Source organism: Marmota monax, unplaced genomic scaffold (genome assembly GCF_021218885.2).
Source record: "Marmota monax isolate L192 unplaced genomic scaffold, Marmota_monax_Labrador192_F-V1.1 WCK01_AAM20220418_F8-fsc00111, whole genome shotgun sequence".
Classification (NCBI taxonomy): domain Eukaryota; kingdom Metazoa; phylum Chordata; class Mammalia; order Rodentia; family Sciuridae; genus Marmota; species Marmota monax.
The window spans coordinates 4,121,604-4,138,943 of NW_026695067.1; the positions used below are offsets into that span (position 1 = coordinate 4,121,604).

At 51.0% G+C, this 17,340-nt stretch overlaps 1 protein-coding gene across 1 annotated transcript; it reads right to left on the reverse strand.

Annotated features, from left to right (window-relative positions):
• Positions 1–44: 44 nt before the first annotated feature.
• Positions 45–13,571, reverse strand: Lman1l (lectin, mannose binding 1 like). Its single transcript, XM_058573817.1, has 13 exons — positions 12,443–13,571; positions 9,776–9,930; positions 9,555–9,662; positions 9,414–9,472; positions 7,958–8,060; positions 7,439–7,559; positions 6,228–6,283; positions 5,364–5,496; positions 4,938–5,089; positions 3,695–3,762; positions 2,732–2,855; positions 2,133–2,260; positions 45–905 (listed from the first exon to the last, which is right to left on the reverse strand). The coding sequence occupies exons 1-13, from the start codon at positions 12,615–12,617 to the stop codon at positions 776–778; spliced, it is 1,512 nt and encodes a 503-aa protein (XP_058429800.1). The 5' UTR covers positions 12,618–13,571; the 3' UTR covers positions 45–775.
• Between the last annotated feature and the right edge of the window lie 3,769 nt (positions 13,572–17,340).

The window sequence follows — 17,340 nt, forward strand, 5'->3', positions numbered from 1 at the left end:
GCCACTGCTGACAGCGGATTAGGGCCTGCGGTGATGGGGTCGCTCCTCCGGGGACAGGGGTTGCGCTGATGCGTACCCTGCTTCCTAACCTCCTTCAACCTACTCCCCTCCTGGGTCACTGATAGTCAGGATTTCAGCTGGGAGATCCAAACAGCAGCAAGGGGCAAAACCTCACCCCATCCTTCTTTCCTCCAATCCCCCCAGCCCCGCAACCTGCTGGCCCTGGAGCTTGGGACTGGGAAGGAAGACCCGAAAGCGTTAGCGGGAATCCCAGTTATGGATTCATGGGTTCCTCAGTCACGTGCCTGCCCTGCTGTCCGCGAGCTGCAGGGATTGAAGAGGGAGAGGATTGTTTGGTAATGCTAGCAGGGCTGGGCCAGGAGGGGCACTGGGAGACACCGCTCCTTGTTCTGGGTGAATTGGGGATGGAATTATATGCAGTTGTTACTCCCTCTCCTTCCCTGGTCAAGAGGGAAGGGCTGTGGGGTATCTGGTCTTTGGGCAGGTAAGTGAGCCCTTGGCCTGCTTACTTGCTAGGAGCCCACTCCAGGTTACCTACCCAAAGCGGTGGAAGCCATCAGAGAGATTAGACTTGGAGATAAAGGAGCATATCAACACACGCAGAAGAGGGAATTCACCTTTAATAAGGTGGGGCTCACCAAAAGCTAAGGTGTGGGCAATAGCTGGGCACCAAGAGGAAGAGGATCCTAACAAAGTCCTCTTCCCCACCCACAGAAGCCACCTGCTTCCCAGAGAGAAGTGGCTTTGAAGTGGGTCAGGCATGCATGCTGGGGGAGAGGGGCTGCCTCCTCAGAGTTCCCAGCACCCTAGGGATGTGTGGCACAGCACCCAAAGGAAGGTTTCCTGTGGACAAACACTCCCGAAGCCTCTTGTCCAGCTCCTGCCTGCTGCAGAGACAAGATGGTTGCTTGACTTTTTCCTTTCTAGGCTTTTGTTTTTGTTTTTTGGACCAGTGATGGAGCTACATCCCCAACCCCTTTATTATTATTATTATTATTATTATTATTTATTTTGAGACAGGGTCTTGCTAAATTTATTAGGGCCTTGCTAAGTTGCTGAGGCTGGCTTTGAACCTGTGGTCCCCCTGCTTCAGCCTCCCGAGTTGTGGGGATTACAGGTGTACACCACTGCACCCAGCCTCTTCTGGGCTTTTGAAACCAAGACTCACAGTTGCCTTCCTCCATTCACTGCACCACAACCTTTCTTGCTCTGGGATCTTCTATGGCTCCCTTAGCATGTCACATGAAGGGCATATTTCCCCTTGGCATTTAAGGACCATCTGGGTGGTTTATTGCTACCACTGCCCTTCTGTACACCAGGAAGCCTGTGATTGTTTCCACTTTGTGCTTTTTAAAGCTCAGCACACTTTATTCCTTCCCTGGGATCATCCAAGCCCACACTAATTCTTGTTTTGAGATTCCCCAGCAAGGACTGTCAGTCCCTTGTCCAGGGCCCTCAGCATATCTGCATCTCTAAATGAGAAAAAAATGATAATTCAGTACTTTTGGTGAAAAGAGTCGGACCAGCGCTCATCCATTCAGCAAACACCCATCAAGCAGAAATAGTGACATCCCCTGCCTTTTCAATTATCAATTTCACAAACTGGTCCTGTTCTTTTCACTAATAGTACTGAATTATCATTTTTTTTTCTCCAAAATATTATGCTTTTTTCATTTCCCCATGCCTTTCCCCATGCTGTTCTCTATGCATCCATGCCTTTACCCATCCTGTCATGCTGGGAAACTCCTAGTCACTTTAATGACCCTTATCAAATGTCCTTTTCAGACCAGATTCCTGATCTTCACAAGCTCTATCAAGTGCTTTCTCCTGTACTTCCTGAAGTCCCTGAGCTTCCTGCCATTTATAGTGCTGATCATCTAGGGTGTGACTATTGGTTGCTAGGAGGACCAGGACCAGATGGGGCTGGGGGTTAAGCAGGTGGTCTGTGCCCGATGAAAGTATGGGTTTGAGCCTGTGCTCTGCCCCTTGCCATCTGGAGGACTGGGCAGCTCCCTTCTGGGCCTCAGGGTCCCCCTTGCAAATTGAATAGCTGTAACCCAGAACCAAGTGATGTTGAGTAGGGTGGGAAGTGCTGCTCGTGGAAGACCCACCTAAGATTCACATAGCATAAAAAGCCAAAAGTCTGGATAAGGAGGAAGAACAGGAAGATGCCAGGCCGTAGACATGTGGAGGCTCCTGGGGGCCATCCAGATGGGCGGGGGGACTTGACTGCTGCTTTCTGAAAGGGGAAAGTCTGAGATCTTGATCAGCTTCTAACACAGAAGGAGGGGGGGGGTACCTGGAATCTGTGCCATACTTGAGCCCTGTTTATCTCTCCAGGTTTGGGGCATGCTGGCTCTCATCTGGGGAACCTGGAGGAGGGGCAGCATGCATTTCCTCCCCCACCCCAGCTCTGATGGCTCCATCTGTGAGAAAAGCTGGGAAGACCTAGATCCTGAGATCATCAGGAGGCCAAGGGCTTAAGAGATGAGAGAGACAGAAGTGGAAAACAAAGACAGGATGAGGGTGAGGGTGAGGGAAAGAGCAAGAAGGTACAAGGGCACAGAAAAGAGCCCCTCTACCATAAAACTCTGAATGATCTTGGGCACAACCCACCCCATTTCCCTTCTGGTGGTTGAGTTGGAAGAAGGGTGACAGAGCCTGGACCTCAGGGCTGGGGCCCCCATGCTACCCACTACTTCTCCCTTACCACTGGGTCCCGAAGACTCTTATGCAGGAGGCTCAGGATCTGGTCCAGCTCTAAGAAATGGTGTTCAGTGCCCACAGGCAGATAGAAGACCTGGGCTCCTGAGGCCATGTGAGCAGCTGCATTGCTGGTGTGTGTGTGGAGTGAAAACCAAGGAAATGACTCATTACCCCTTCGGGTTGTACCCAAATTAACTAATCATTGCCCACAATCCCCAGGGTAGTGAATAGGTGGGGAACAGACACCATTCATAGGGGCTTTTCTTGGGGACTGGTCTTTTTACTCCAAACCTTTTCCTTAGATCTTGAGCCAGCTCTAGCTCAGACAAGTTCTCCCTAAATCTGTCTTTCTCAACCTGAGGCTCCTTGGGCTCTTTCTTTCACCTACAGACCCCAGGGAATTTAGCTTCTTCCCTCTTCCCCTATACACCCCCCAGGTGTCTGGATGTGGGGTGAGAGCACCCATGGCATCCAGGTGATCTCCCCACTCTTAGGAGTCTATGGGTAGCTCCACAGGCCTGAGTGCTCCAGAGTAGGATGCTAGCAGGCTGGAGAAGGGCAAAAATGAATTCAGGGATTGTCTCCAGCTGGTCTGATCTTGGTTGTGCTCCTTCCAAGAATGTTCATCAAAACATTCATTCCTTCCACAAACTATCACTGGAGGAAAGCTCAGTTACTAACCCTCGCTGGGGTGGGAATGTCTCAAGGCGTCCTTATGATGGGCTTCTCCTAGGGATAGTTGCTTTTAAACTAGGACTTTCAAAACTTGAAACTTCATTCAGTTAAATTGAGGTCAACTCAGCTAACATAACTTCAGCCCCAGGCCCTCTCATTGCCAAACTCTGTGCTGGTTGTTCAGGAAATAATGAAAGGAAGGAAGGGCCCAGAGAGGAGCTGCAGGCAGACAGACAAAGTTGGTAGAGAGGCTTCTCTTCCCTCTTCCAGCTCCTCCCTTACTCCACCTTACCTCATCTCTTGCAGGGCCTGGAGCAAAGTCTGCTGTCCATAGAGCAGGGTGCTGATCTTGGCAGAATCCTGCGGAGGGCCAGCCTTTTATCTATGGTCACGGACCCAGCTGTCCTCCCCTCAAAGCCCACCTTCCCCAGAGACACTGCAGCCCCCCTCCTTCCAGAGGCCTTACCAGTTTACCAGGGCCCTTCTCATTTGGGGCAGGTAGAGTTTACCTGACTCCTGTTCACCTGGGCTTCTGAAATCTTCCCTCCTGATCTCAAGCCCCTTCTCCCTAAAGGGGCTTGTTCCCACCAACAGGGTCACCCCTAGACCTTATCAAGCTCTTCCAATTTCTTTTTTTTTAACACAATGCCTTTATTTTTTTATGCGGTGCTGAGGATCGAACCCGGATCCCGCCTGCCTGTGCTAGGCAAGCACTCTATCACTGAGCCACAATCCCAGCCCAAGCTCTTTCCATTTCTAAAAATGGTTCTTCCTCCCTGAAGTTCAGCCCAGTCCTCTCTCCCTTCCCTTCTCCCAGGGCATGACCCGAGCTGGAGGCCAGTGCTAGTTAACAGCCAGGGCTTGGTTCCCTGTCCTGCAGAGTGACCTAGAGAGGTGGCTGCCCTTTTGGGAGATGAATGGAATCTCTCAGGAACTGTAGGTAGGATCAGAGAGAACTGGCCCTAGGGTGTAAACCCCCACCCCGCTGTCCCACTCCAGCAGCCCAGCCTAATCTGCTCTGGTCTGAGGACAAAAGATTAAAATCTTGACCCTTCAGAACCCAGCAAAGCCTGAAAGTGCTGCTGGTCTCCTCTGCTAGGCACCTAAGCACCTAAGCGTTGGCTGGGTTTAGCTCTCAACCCCCAAAACTGGGCAGTGACCTGGGACATGAATCCCTGGGGGTGGAACTTGGAGGGACAGTGAAGATGAAAGGAGGATTCTGATGCAACTGAGCATTAAGCAAGCCACAGGCAAGTCACTTGTGAAGCTACATGCAAATTAGCACCTAGTCTATTTCTGTCATTTGTCTACAGACCCGGATCCAAATTCCTGGCATCTCCTCTCCCCAGCCCAAGCTGTGTGGCTCTGGAGCTTTTGCTTGTCGTGAATGCTGGCCTGCCCCATCCTGTGACCTGCAGTCTTTAACCTCTGCCTTCTTTGCACTCCAGACTTTTGGGGAGACTAGTTCCTGACTATAACTCTTTTCCTCTTTTAGGACCACAGGTGGAGACTTGGATGCCCAAGGGGCTACTCACCCAGGCTCCATCAGGCCTTGCCTGGCCTAGGAACCCCAGCTGCTTCTTCCATTGCATCTCTGCCTGGGCCAACTGCTCAGAGAGAGCCTGGAGGTCCTGCAGGATCTTGTTGTGTCTGCCCAATGTCTCCTCCAGGTCAAAGAGCCTTTCCCCTGGGGATGGGGCAGAGCTGGGTGGGTGGCCATTGGTGTAGGGCAAAAGACCCTACCTTCAGGGACTTGAGGAGCATCAAATGGTATGGCTGCTTCCTTGGAGAATTTCTGGGTGGAGAGGATAGGACAGGACACCTGGGTCCACGTTTGGCTTAGATATGGCTTCCTTAGACCTCCATTTCCCCACTGGTTGAAGGACTCCTGATTCTAAGGACATAGGATCATGATACTCAAATGGGCCACTTCCCCTCCTGCCCACTCCCTGGGTCTCTACCCTCTTCCTGGGCTTTTGAGTTTGGCTGTGGAATTATAACCACCCTGCTGCCCAGGGCCAGCTTGGCTTGCAGCCCTTCCAGCTGCCTTGCCAGACGAAGCTGCTCCATCTCCAGGAAGGGCTGAGGGGGAACCTGGAGGAGGAGGACAGAGATCAAGCCTCAACCTATGGGAGAGCCAAAAGTGGAAAGAGCCTTCCCACAGGATCCCGCATGAGCCCAGCTTCCCTCCCTGACCAACTATTCACCCCACCCTGGGGGTGGGGCTTCGCTCAGCCTCGCCAGCTCTTTCTAGCCCTTTGAGCTCTGCCTCCACCTCCAGCCCCACACCCCACACTCTTCCCTTCCTGCTGCAGCCTCAGGCCTGTGCATGTAGGGTTCCTTTAAGCTCCCTCCTCCAGGCAGCCTTCCCTGACCCTCAGGCAGTTCAGACCCCTCCTTTGTGCTCGCCACAGCCCTGGTGCCTTTTTTTTTTTAACTAAACTTTTTTCCATAGCTTTATTTTATTTATTTTTTATTTTTCTGTGTGCTGAGGATGGAACCCAGTGCCTCACATGCGCTAGGTGAGCACTCTACCACTGAGCCTCAACCCCAGTGCCCCCTGTGCCTTTTGATAGCCAGCACAGATCACTCTGAGCTCTCTCATATCATAGCCTGACTCCACCCACCAGCCTGGGAGGCCTGGAGACAGAGCCTGACCCCCAGCACTGCCAAGCACAAGGCTTGGGGCCTGAGCAGAATTAAGAGAACAGGTGAGGATAAGGGCTGAAATGGTGAGTCCAAGGACACGATGAGACTGGCAAAAGCATCTGGGGAGGGGTGGGTCCCTGGGCTGCCTCTCGGAGGCAGGCCAGGGCTGGTATCACCTCTGGACCCGGCTCGTTCAGGCTGAAAGTCAGGAACGACAGGACATCATGGTCATCTGGAAGGGGGATAGATGAAGGGGACATAAGATCCCTCCATCCAGCACCCTGCTCATCCAGACCTCACTCTGCCCCCAGGCTCCATTATATCCCAGGAAGGCAAGAGGTCGGGGTGACTTTGGGCATTTGTCTTGCTCACTTCATAAAAAAGGTGTGAGAGCCAGGGAAGCAGATGTGTGGGCTGTGAGGGTGAACCACACACGCAGCTAGGCCCCTGTGCGTGGGAATACTGGACAATCACAAAGCATCCAGGGCTGGAGCCATGGCAGCAGGCCAAGGGACACCCTCCCATCCCAGAGCACAGTTGCTTTTGGCAACAGCATCCTACAGAGGCTGCTTCCCCACCATGGCTTGGATCATATCACTCTCCTCCTCAGAAACCTTCCAGGGATCCCCAGTGCCCAGTCTAAAGACCAAAGTCCTACTGGGTGCGGTGGTGCACACCTACAATCCCAGCATCTTGGAAGGCTGAGGCAGGAGGGTCCTGAGCTCAAAGCCAGTCTCAGCAACTTAGCAAGGCCCTAAGCAACTTAGCAAGACCCTGTCTCTTAATAAAATTCAAAAAAGGGCTGGGGGTGTGGCTCAGGGGTTAAGCACCCCTGGGTTCAATCCGGTACCAAAATAAAATAATAAAATAAAGACCAAAGTCCTGCCATTCAAGGACTGCCATGCTCTAATCCCAGCCTGCTTTCCAGCTGCAGACCCCTCATGGGCTCCCCCCTGCATCACCTCCCTCTGCTCTATTTCCCTAAATGTCCCCTGTAGCCACTATCCTCCTTTCACCTGCCGCATTGCATGGGGGAGGGGCAATACTGGAATAAAACTTCTCACGTTTTATCACATTTGAGAGTTTCAGTAACCCTGCAAGGCAGATGTGACCTTCTCCAGATGGTAATAGAGACCCAGAAAGGGCTCGTGACTTGCTCAGGTCACATGGTGAGGAAGTGGTTGACCCCACACACAGAGCTCTTTAGAAGGGATGCTAAGGATGAGTCATTTCACAGGGTCCCTAGGCGAGAGCCGGGGCTCAGTGGCAGAGCACTTGTGGCAGAGCACTTCCCTAGCACAACAAGGCCCTGGGCTCCACCCCAGCACTACCCACAAAAAAAACGAACACTGCGCCTCGGCGCTTACCTGCCCAGAGAGGTCCTCACCTGCCAGGGTGCTGGTGGCTGCTGAGACCCCAAAGAAACCTCCAGGAGCCAAAAGCACGGACCCCACATCGACACAGACCTCATCTGGGTCACTGGGAGTGAGACCAGTGCTCAAAGACACCTGAAGGGCATAGAGGGCATGAGCTTCTTCTTGTCGCCTTACCCAGCAGTGGGGGATCATCCCCACCTCTGACTCTCTGGCTCCCCTGGTCCTGAAGAAGGACAGACAGCCAAGTGCTTGGGATCTAAATGACATGAAGGTGACCTGCACTCTGGTTTCATGTGAACACTATACGCTTGTTCTCTGGGTGACTGCTAGGATTCTGTATGCAGGTGGAGGATCCCACATGGGATGTGCCAGGAATGCCACGTGAGTGGAGGGACCCTTTGTCTCTGATACCCTTTGTGGTATCACAGACATGAGTCTGTTGGGGCCATGGGCACCCCCACGGCAACTGTGTAGCTTGGAGCTCTGTAATCTGCCAGCAAAGGACCCCTAGAAGCAGGAGGGTGACTCACACGCAGCCTCTGCCTCCAGTAGGTGATCCGTGTTCTGATGGGATATGGCCGGTTCCGGAAATCTCGGTGACAGGAGCCCAGTACCTGGTGACTTGCTCCATCCCTATGAGAGCTGGAATCTAGCCAGGCCACATAAGACCCTAGGCCCAGCCAATGAGGGCACTCCAGTAGTCACTCTGCTGAGGCTTGTGGTGACACCCCCTTCCCAGTGGGGTGGCCTGGTATGAGACTTGAGTCTCCCTTGCTGTACTCTGCCTCCTTAGCATAAGAAAGAGGGATAGGAAAGCAGGCTTCACCTGGCAGAATATTGGGACTTGGAGTTTACAGAGGAGGCTGGGGCCTCCCTGTGGCCTTTCCCCAGAAGGTTTCTGTCACTTGCACCCCACCACCTCATCTCACTGTCCCTTTCTCCTTTAAACTCCAAGTCTCCCCATGACTCTGGGGATGCTTCTTTTTCCTCTCTTCTACCAAGGCTTGGACCGAGCGGGACTGATAGCTTGGCACATGTCCTAATAGCCAAGGACAATATGACCAGTTCATTTCCCAACAGGGGTGACAGGCTCTGGAGAGTTAGGAGAAGAGTGATGAGCCCTGAGTTCCTCTGGGCACATGGGTGCACAGACACTGTGGCAGCTCACACCAGAGCATGTCATTGTCACCTTCGTGGGAGAGGGAAGCAGCACAGAGCCAGGGAGAAGCAGGCCCAGAGCAGCTCCCTGAGTCTGCACTCCTAGCTATGTGACCTTGGGCAAGTTACCTCACCTCCCCATGCCTGGGGCATTCCCGTATTTAAAATGAAGAGGATAATTGCCATTACCTCATAACAACGGGCTATGAAGGTAACTAAGAATGAATGTCAAGTGCTTGGGCACTGTGCCTGTACAGTAAACTCAGCTCCACAAATGTTAGCAATTATTCTAATTGTTATGAGTGGAGGGATGTTTGCTAAGAGACACCGACAAACCGGCCCAGCCACTGAGGAGCAGCTGGGCCACGGAGGTCAGCAAGCCACGTCATCCTGGAGAAAGGGAAGACTCAACTGGTTCAGGGAAGGGCGTGGACCCTCCATGGGCAAGTCAGGACTCCAGTCTCAGCTCTGCACACAGCTGTGTGACCTCAGTAAGTCATTTCACCTCTCTGGGCCTCTGTGTCCTCACTTAACAATCCCCACTTAACAAGGGGATTGGGGACTAGGAATTTCACTTAGGACTGTTGGGTTGAATTACTTGAGAACTCCGTGGGGCAGTTCCCAGGAAGAGCAAGTATTCTGGTTCTGGGGCTGCTGCAGGCACAGCTGACACCCAGTGAGAGGTGTCCCAGGAGGCAGCTGTGGGCTCAGAGTGAGAGAGCCAGCATGGTAGCAGCTCTAGCGGGGGAGGGGGGGCCGGCTCCCTAGGGCAAGGGCTGAGCCCTCACAGCCCAGGGTAGGGGCAGGTCAGTCCCCACAGACCCTTACCCAAGCTGCTCAGAAGGGACGTACCCATCGCTGGCCACCACACGGATTGCAGGGCTGTCCTGCATGGGAGTGACAATCAGCCTGAGCCCTGGGCACAGGAAGGAGGGCAAGGGAATGGGCAGGCAGGAGAGCGCTACTCACCTGGGTATCCTCGGCCGAGGAGTCAAAGAAGATCCCGATGCCGTCCCATGAGGCCAGCCCCCCAAAGACAGAGCCAACTTGGCCCCTGTTCTGGGTATACCATACAGCCTGCAGGTCCCCAGACCCTCAGCTCAGGGTCTCTGAAGAACACTGGAACCCAGGGCTCATCCCCCTCCTCCCTGACTCACCCACTCTGTTAGGCCTGGGTGGTGGCTACTCACCATGCCCTGGGCTCCCCGGTGCCCGGGCCCAGTCACCCTCATCTGCATCTCCACCTCCCAAGCAGGGAAGAGGACAGAAGTCTCGCTCCACACCGCGCCCTTCTGGTTCCTAATGGATGGCACTAGGCGTACTTCCTCCAGGCCCAGGATGGTGTCTGTGGAGCAGGGAAGCTCAAGGGCCAGGGCCCACTACTCTCTCAATCCCCAACTTCCTGTCTTATTGGCTGGAGCCAGGCCCTAGGAGGAGAAGGAGGTCACACCTGACCTGCTATAAGTCAGGAGCCCATTGGGGCTGGGGTCGTGGCTCAGTGGTAGAGCACTTGCCTCAATCCTAGCACCACATGAAAACAAATAAAGGCATTGAGTCCATACATAACTAAGAAATATATATATTAAAAAAGAAATCAGGGGCCCGTTTGACCCATGCAGGAGCCAATTGAAGAAGGGAGATCTACAACCCAGCACAGGAGGGGACAGTGTCCCGGTGGGAAAGCTGCCTGTGTTCTCACTTCAGCCTCACTTCAGCCTGTGTTATCTGTTTTGATGAGACTCCATTTACCAATGAGAAAACGGAGGCTCAGAAAAGTCAAGGAACTAAGTGAATTGGAATTCATTTCAATCTGACTTCAAAGTATAACATTTTACTGCCATGAGAGAGATTCGTGTTGTCAGATTAGGAGATTAAGGACTTGTGAGGGCAAGGGGACAGCTTGAAACCACAGAGCACAGGAGAGCAACTTGTGAGAGAGTAGCCCCAGGAGGCTCAGGATTGCAGGTTGTGGAAGCTCAGAGGACACTCGAGTGTGGCTGAATGGGGCTTCATTGTGTGTGTTGCAGGGAGACCTGGTTCCTTCCAAGATGAGGAAGGCTTGAAAGCAGGAGGGGTGGGCAGAGGTAGCTGCTGGCCCTCAGGACAGTGGGGGGAGAAGGATGGAGCTAGTGTGAGAACCATCCCTGGTGTTGGTGGGGACCTACATAGTAGGAGAGCAGAAAAAGGAGAGACACTGAGAGACTTGGTAAGAACCAGGGGAAGGGAAGTCAGAGTCCCCACTCCAGCTGGCTCCCCAGCCCTCCGGCCTGCCAGCCTGGAACCTGGCCCAGGGCCCAGACCCTGCCAGGACTTTCCAAAGGCTGCTAATCCAGCCTGTTTGCTCTGCAATGGCCAGGGATGGGGGCAGGGAGGCTCAGACACAGCAAGGCTGCAAGTCCCAGGGCCCCTGGAAGCTGCTGCCACCTTGAAGTGACTTGCAGGAGACCAGGGTTGTCTGCTAACTGCTACACTTACATGCTCAGCCTTCTGTGGAGTGTCTGTGGACCTTGCCATAGACCATGGGCTCCTTGAGCCTGACCGGGCTGGACACAGAGGAGCATGGGAGTGGGGGTTCCATAAAAGGTGAATGAATGAATGAAGAAGCCACAAGTATATCACTGGGTAATTTCATAAAATGGGCCTCTGCTACCCTGCACAGTCTGTGACACTTGGAAAGGCCCAGAACAATGAGCATTGTACCTGCCCTGACATCCTGACCCTGAGGCAGAGCCTGGCTTGGTGCTGAGAGAAAGAGCCCACTCATATGTTTACCTCCCGTTCCTCTGTGAGAAGATTAGAACAAAGACCCTACTAGCAGGTTTTATCGTCTTTAAGGGCCTCAGTCAGCAAGTGGGCCATTTTCCAAAACTTACATCTCATAGATAGTAATACAGAGGCCATCTGCTTGCTCTCTTTGCTTTGCCTGCCAGGAAGCTCTGAACTAAATCAATGGTTAAACAAATCTCATGGCATATGTTTTGGAAGAAAGCCACATTGCTGGACTTATTTCCTGCCCCATTTTCATTGCAGGTGTCTTTCTTACTTATTCCTAAATTAAGCTCCTTTGTATTTTATAATTCTTAGTCATCACAAACTTTTTTGAGAACAAAATCAGGTAGAAGATAGATTCTTTGTAACAGTTCTGGGTTTGGAGGGCCTTATATACAGACCTGTAGAGTAAGATGCTTTCAGGTTTGATTCTATCCCCAACACACATACAAGGAAGGGCTGGTGCCTGCTGTGGCAAAACAGCTGGACATGAAGATGCCTCCCTCCAGGTAGCCTCCCTGTTCTTGTGGACAGCCATGACCCACCAAGATGAATCCTAGACTGTAAGCTTGTGCTGGTCCAAGGTAATTTGTTTCTGTGTGTCTGGGACTTAGAGTGTGTGTATGTGTGTGTGAGAGGGAGAAGGAGAGGGAGAGGAAGAGGGAGAGGAAGAGGGAGAGGGAGAGAATTGGGAGAGGGAGAGAAGAGGGAGAGAGAGAAGAGGGAGAGAGAAGGGAGAGGGAGAGGGAGAGGGAGAGGAAGAGGAGAGGGAGAGAGGAGAGAGAGTTCATGTGTATTTACCGTCCTTCCGAGAGGCAAAGGAAGATGAGGGATCTAAGGAGAGACAAAGCAGAGAGTGGTCCTAGGGTAGGGAAGGCAGAGAGGAGAAACTGAGGCTGCTGGGTAGGAATGGAATTATAGTGGGCAGAGCAGGAAACCAGCCTGGGAGTGGTCCTGGGACCCCAGCGCTGTCTACACCAGCCAGGCCCTACCCTAGACAGAGGCATTGGCAGACCCTCCCCATCTAGTCCCAGCTCCAGCACTCTGAGGGACCCCGGGTGTGGCTGCTCCCCACCTCTTCCCCTCACCTCCATGATGGCTCCAGAAGGGTATTCCAGCCCCAGGCAATGCCAGCCTTGGGCCTTTGAAGCTGAGCTTGTACTCAAACCTGCGCCAAGGAAGACGGTCCCCCTCAGCGCTGTGGGGGGCCAGGAGCAGGAATAGAAGGCAGAGCAAACGATCTGGACCATGGACCCTCAGCATCGTGAAGGGAGCCAGTGTCCGGGTGCCAGGGTGGATGATAGCTAGGAGGCCAGGGAGGCCCTCCTGGGCCAAGGCCAGGTAGGGTGGAGCTGGGGACTGGCCAGGACCTGGGTTTTGGCGCTGTCTTCTTCCTCCCTCCCCAACAGAGACATCCTGTTCCTTCTAGGCCTGATCTCAGGCCCCAGCCCTCCCTCACCTCCAGCCTGTGGAAAGGGCAGCTGACCCCTGCCAACCTGAGCCCTGTCCCTGCTTCTCAGCTTGGGACGTATTTTCACCTTCCTTTAGCCCCAGCAGCTGGTGGAAGGGGTTGCTCAGGGATGCACAAAGACAAGCCCCACCTTTCAGCAGCCCTGGCCTCTCCTCCCTGTTGGAGAGACCATCCTCTGTACCCTATCTCTGTAATCGCACATGGATGTCCTGACTCTGACCATCTATCCACCTCCCTGCACTCTTCAGCCCAAAAGCTTACCCTGCCCTGCACCCTGGTGCCTGGAAAAAGAAAGGGATGCTTAAGAGACTAAGCAAATAAATGCAGTGTATAGATACACCTTGTTTGAAGCCTGATCTTAATCCACCAACTGGAAAAAAAATAAGACAATTGGGTAAACTGGACAATGGACATTTGATTATGTTATGCAATTATCATTAAATTTTGGAATAATATGGTATTTTGTTATTGTTGTTGTTACTGGGGATTGAACCAAGGGGTGCTTAAATACTGAGCCATATCTCCAACCCTTTTTATTTTGAGACAGGGCCTCACTAAGTTGCTGGCTTTGAACTTGGGATCCTCCTACCCCAGCCTCCTGAGTTGCTGAGATTATAGGCATGCACCACTGTCGTGGGCTGTGCTTATATTTTTAAAATATCTTTTGTCTCAGCCAGGCTCTGTGGTGCATACCTATCATCTCAGCTTCTTGGGAGGCTGAGGCAAAAAGAGGGCTAGAGAGTCAGCCTGGGCAACTTAGACCCTGTTTCAATATTTAAAAAAAAAAAAAGAAAAGGGCTGGAGCTTAGCTCAGTGGTAGAACACTCGCTTAGCATTCATGAGACCCTGGATTCAGTCCCTACTACTAAAAAAAAAAAAATGTATTTTATCCTTTGGAGAAACATTCTAAAGATTTATGAATAGATTCATATAATGTCTGGGATTGATATTACAGAGTCTGAGAAGAGCAAGTGAAGTGTAGACAAGAAAAAATTGACCTTGAGTTGATAACTGTTGAAGCTAAATGATAGGAATTTGAGGTTTATTATACTGTTCTGTCTACTTTCTATTTCTTTTTGTGGTGCTGGTGATGGAACCTAGGCAGGCCCTCACAAATGCTAAGCACTCACTTTATCACTGAACTACACCCCGAGCCTACTTTTTTTGACTATTTCTGTGATTGATTAAAAAGAATTTTTTAGAAGGTAAGGAAACCCTATAGTTTGAGTATTTTAATATTTCTTTAGTTATTGATGATCCTTTATTTTATTCATTTATTTATATGTGATGCTGAGAATCAAATCCAGTGCCTCACACATGTGAGGCAAGCACTCTACTACTGAGCCACAACCCCAGTCCTTGAGTATTTTTAAAAATTTTTTCTTTTAGTTGTCAATGGACCTTTATTTTATTTATTTATATGTGGTACTGAGAATCGACCAGTGCCTCACACATGCCCCTCAAGTATTTTTGTTCAAATAAAGGTTGATTTTCCAGAGTGATTCATTAGCCAAGAATTCTGGATAGCTGAAGTTTCTTTCTTTCTTTGTTTCTTCTTTTCCTTTTGTGGTACTGGGGATTAAACCCAGGACCTTGGACATACTAAGCAGTGCTTTACCTCTACCACCGAGCCATCTCCCCAGCCCATTTTACTTTGAGGCAGGGTCTAATTGTCCTAAGCTGGCTTTGAACTTGTGATTCTCCCACTTAGACTCCTGAGTAGCTAAGAACCATAATTTTTTTCCTTCATGCTGGAGCCCAGGGCCACATGCATGCTAGACATGAACTCTACCTCTGAATTGCACCTGCAGCCCTGCATAGCTAAAGTTTTGCTATGCTTTGTAAGTTCTCTGTAGGACTCAGTTCCTGAAGCTCTAGGAATTGACTGAAGTCATGGTTGTAAATGGACAATTTTAGGATGTGCTAAAGGAAGTTCTTTCTCAACACTAAGCCCGCAACACTTTTGCTTGCTCTCCCCCTGGATTTTACAGCAAAGCTTTGGAAACGAGAATCCCAACTTGTTCTTTCTTCTTGGTCCTTACTCTGTCCTTCCAGCTCCTGCCCTGTGCTCCATGAGAATTGCTCTAGCAAGGCCTGAGTAATGGGCCCTGTTCTCTGGATCTAATGAGCTGTTCTCAACCCAACCTCTGCAACATGCAGCCTGCCCATGTCCCCCACCCCAATGCCCCTATATTGTTGAGGCCTCCCTTCCCTGTGCTGAGGCCCCTGCCTTTCTCAACCGCTTCTCCCCTACCTAGGCTGCTCCCTTAGCTGCTTTGTCTCAGCTCCCTAAGTTGGGGCTCCTCAGGGCTCCTTTCCCTCCTCACTTTCTATATGCTCCCTGGCCCAGCCTATCTAGGCCCATAGCTTCCAGCACTTTGCTGTGGGTTTTTTTTTTTTTTTTTTAGTTGTTAATGGACTTTTATTTATTTATTTATATGTGGTGCTGAGAATTAAACCCAGTGCCTCACACGTGCTAGGCAAGTGCACTACCACTGAGCTACAACCTCAGACCCCTTTGTTGTGTTCTTGATCCCCAAATCCCTACTACCAGTATGGCCTCTCCCTGGAACAACAGGCCCTGAAAGAATGTCTCTCTCTCTGCAGGGGACATCTCTGCTTGATTGTCACTAAGACTCTCCCAACATCATGTCCAAACTAAATTCCTCTTCACTAGCCCCTACTCAGCTTCTTTTAGTCTCACCACTCATCTTATCATGCAAGAGGGTAAAAGGAATTGCCGCAGGGGGCTGGAGTTGTGGCTCAGTGGTAGAGTACTTGCCTGGCATGCACGGGGCACTGGGTTTGATCTTCAGCACCACAAAAATATAAAATAAAGATATTGTTTCCACTAAAACTTAAAAAATAAATATTTTAAAAATTATTTTTTTTAAAAAGGAATTGCTCTTAAGTTCGCTCTTGTCATTTTTACACTGTGTCACCATGTCCCTCAATCTCTCTGAGCCTCTAATGTGAAAACAATAACAATATATACCAGAGCTGGGTGTGGTGGTGCACAACTATAATCCCAGCAGCTCAAGAGACTGAGGCAAGTGGGTCACAAGTTTAAAGCCAGCCCCAGCAACTTAGCAAGGTCTTAAGCAACTTAGTGAGACCCTTTCTCAAAATAAACATTTTTTTTTAAAAGTACTGGGGATGTGGCTCAGTGTTTAAGTGCACCTGTGATCAATCTCTGGTACCAAAAAATAAAGAAAAATAGTATATACTTCCAAGATTTTCTAGAGAGTTCCAGGAGGTAATACAAATCAAAGACCCATCAGACTGAGTACTCAGTAAAATGCCACCTGAGCCTGTAACCCCAGAAACTCAGAAGGCTGAAGCAGGAAAATCCCAAATTCAAGGTCAATATTGGTAATTTAGCAAGACCCTGTCTCAAAATAAAAAACAAACAGGGCCAGGTTTGTGGACCACCACAACTGTAATCCCAGCCACTCAGGAAGCTGAGGCAGAAGGATCACAAGTTTGAGACCGGCCCCAGCAATTTAGTGAGGCCCTAAGCAAATTAGTGAGACCCTGTCTCAGAATAAAAATAAATAAATAAATAAGGCTAGAAATGTGAAAAAGCACCCTAGGTTAAATTCCAAGTACCCCCAGCCCCCCCAAGCCAAGCCAAAAAAAAAAAAACCAGCTGAATTTATCTTCCTCTCCACACTGTTTCTGCAGCCTGGGCCACCATTAATCACCCTCCAACCTGGCTGCAGCCTCCCTACCAGCTCATCTCCACCCACAACCTAGACCTCCTCCAGGCCAGTGTGATCTTCCTGAAATGCAGATCTGACCATATCATTCCTCTGTTCTAAAGCCTTCAGTGGCTCCTGGTCATCTTGGCATGCAGTTGAACTTCTCTTTGGACACAACACAATGCCTTTATTTTTATGTGGTGCTGAGGATCAAACCCGGGTCCCGACCGACCATGCTAGGTGAGCGCTCTACCGCTGAGCCATAATCCCAGCCCTGAACTTCTCTTTGGATCTGCTAAGCCAATTGGGGTCTGGGCCCTGCTTCCTCTTCAGCTTCATTTGCTCCCAAACCACACCCTTTGGCACCTGAGCCCAGTCATACTAAAGCACCTCACCAGCTTTGCCCCAAACTGCCCTTCTTTCGCCAGGAATGCCCTTGTTGTCCCTGCTGCCCTCCCAGTGTTCAAGAAGCTGCCTGGCACCTCCCTTTGCCTCTGCCTCACTAGCTGGTGCTGGTATCAGGGAGCAGGTGTCACCCCACTGGATTTCTGGGCACCAAGTTGAAAGTCTGGAGAAGAAATTTTCCCCGTTTGTCCACAAGCTCCTAAAGATGTCTTCTCATCTACACTGAGCCAGCAGCCAGCACAGAGCAGAAGGGAATGATGAGAGAGAAGAGGCCAAGCTACAAAACGAGACTGAGAGACTGTTTGAGAGAGGAGTAATGAATGAATGAGGACATGCTATCAGGTGAGAAAAGAATTGGAACATCCAGCTGCCTGGGCCTACCTTCACTCAGGACCCTATCAGCTGGGCC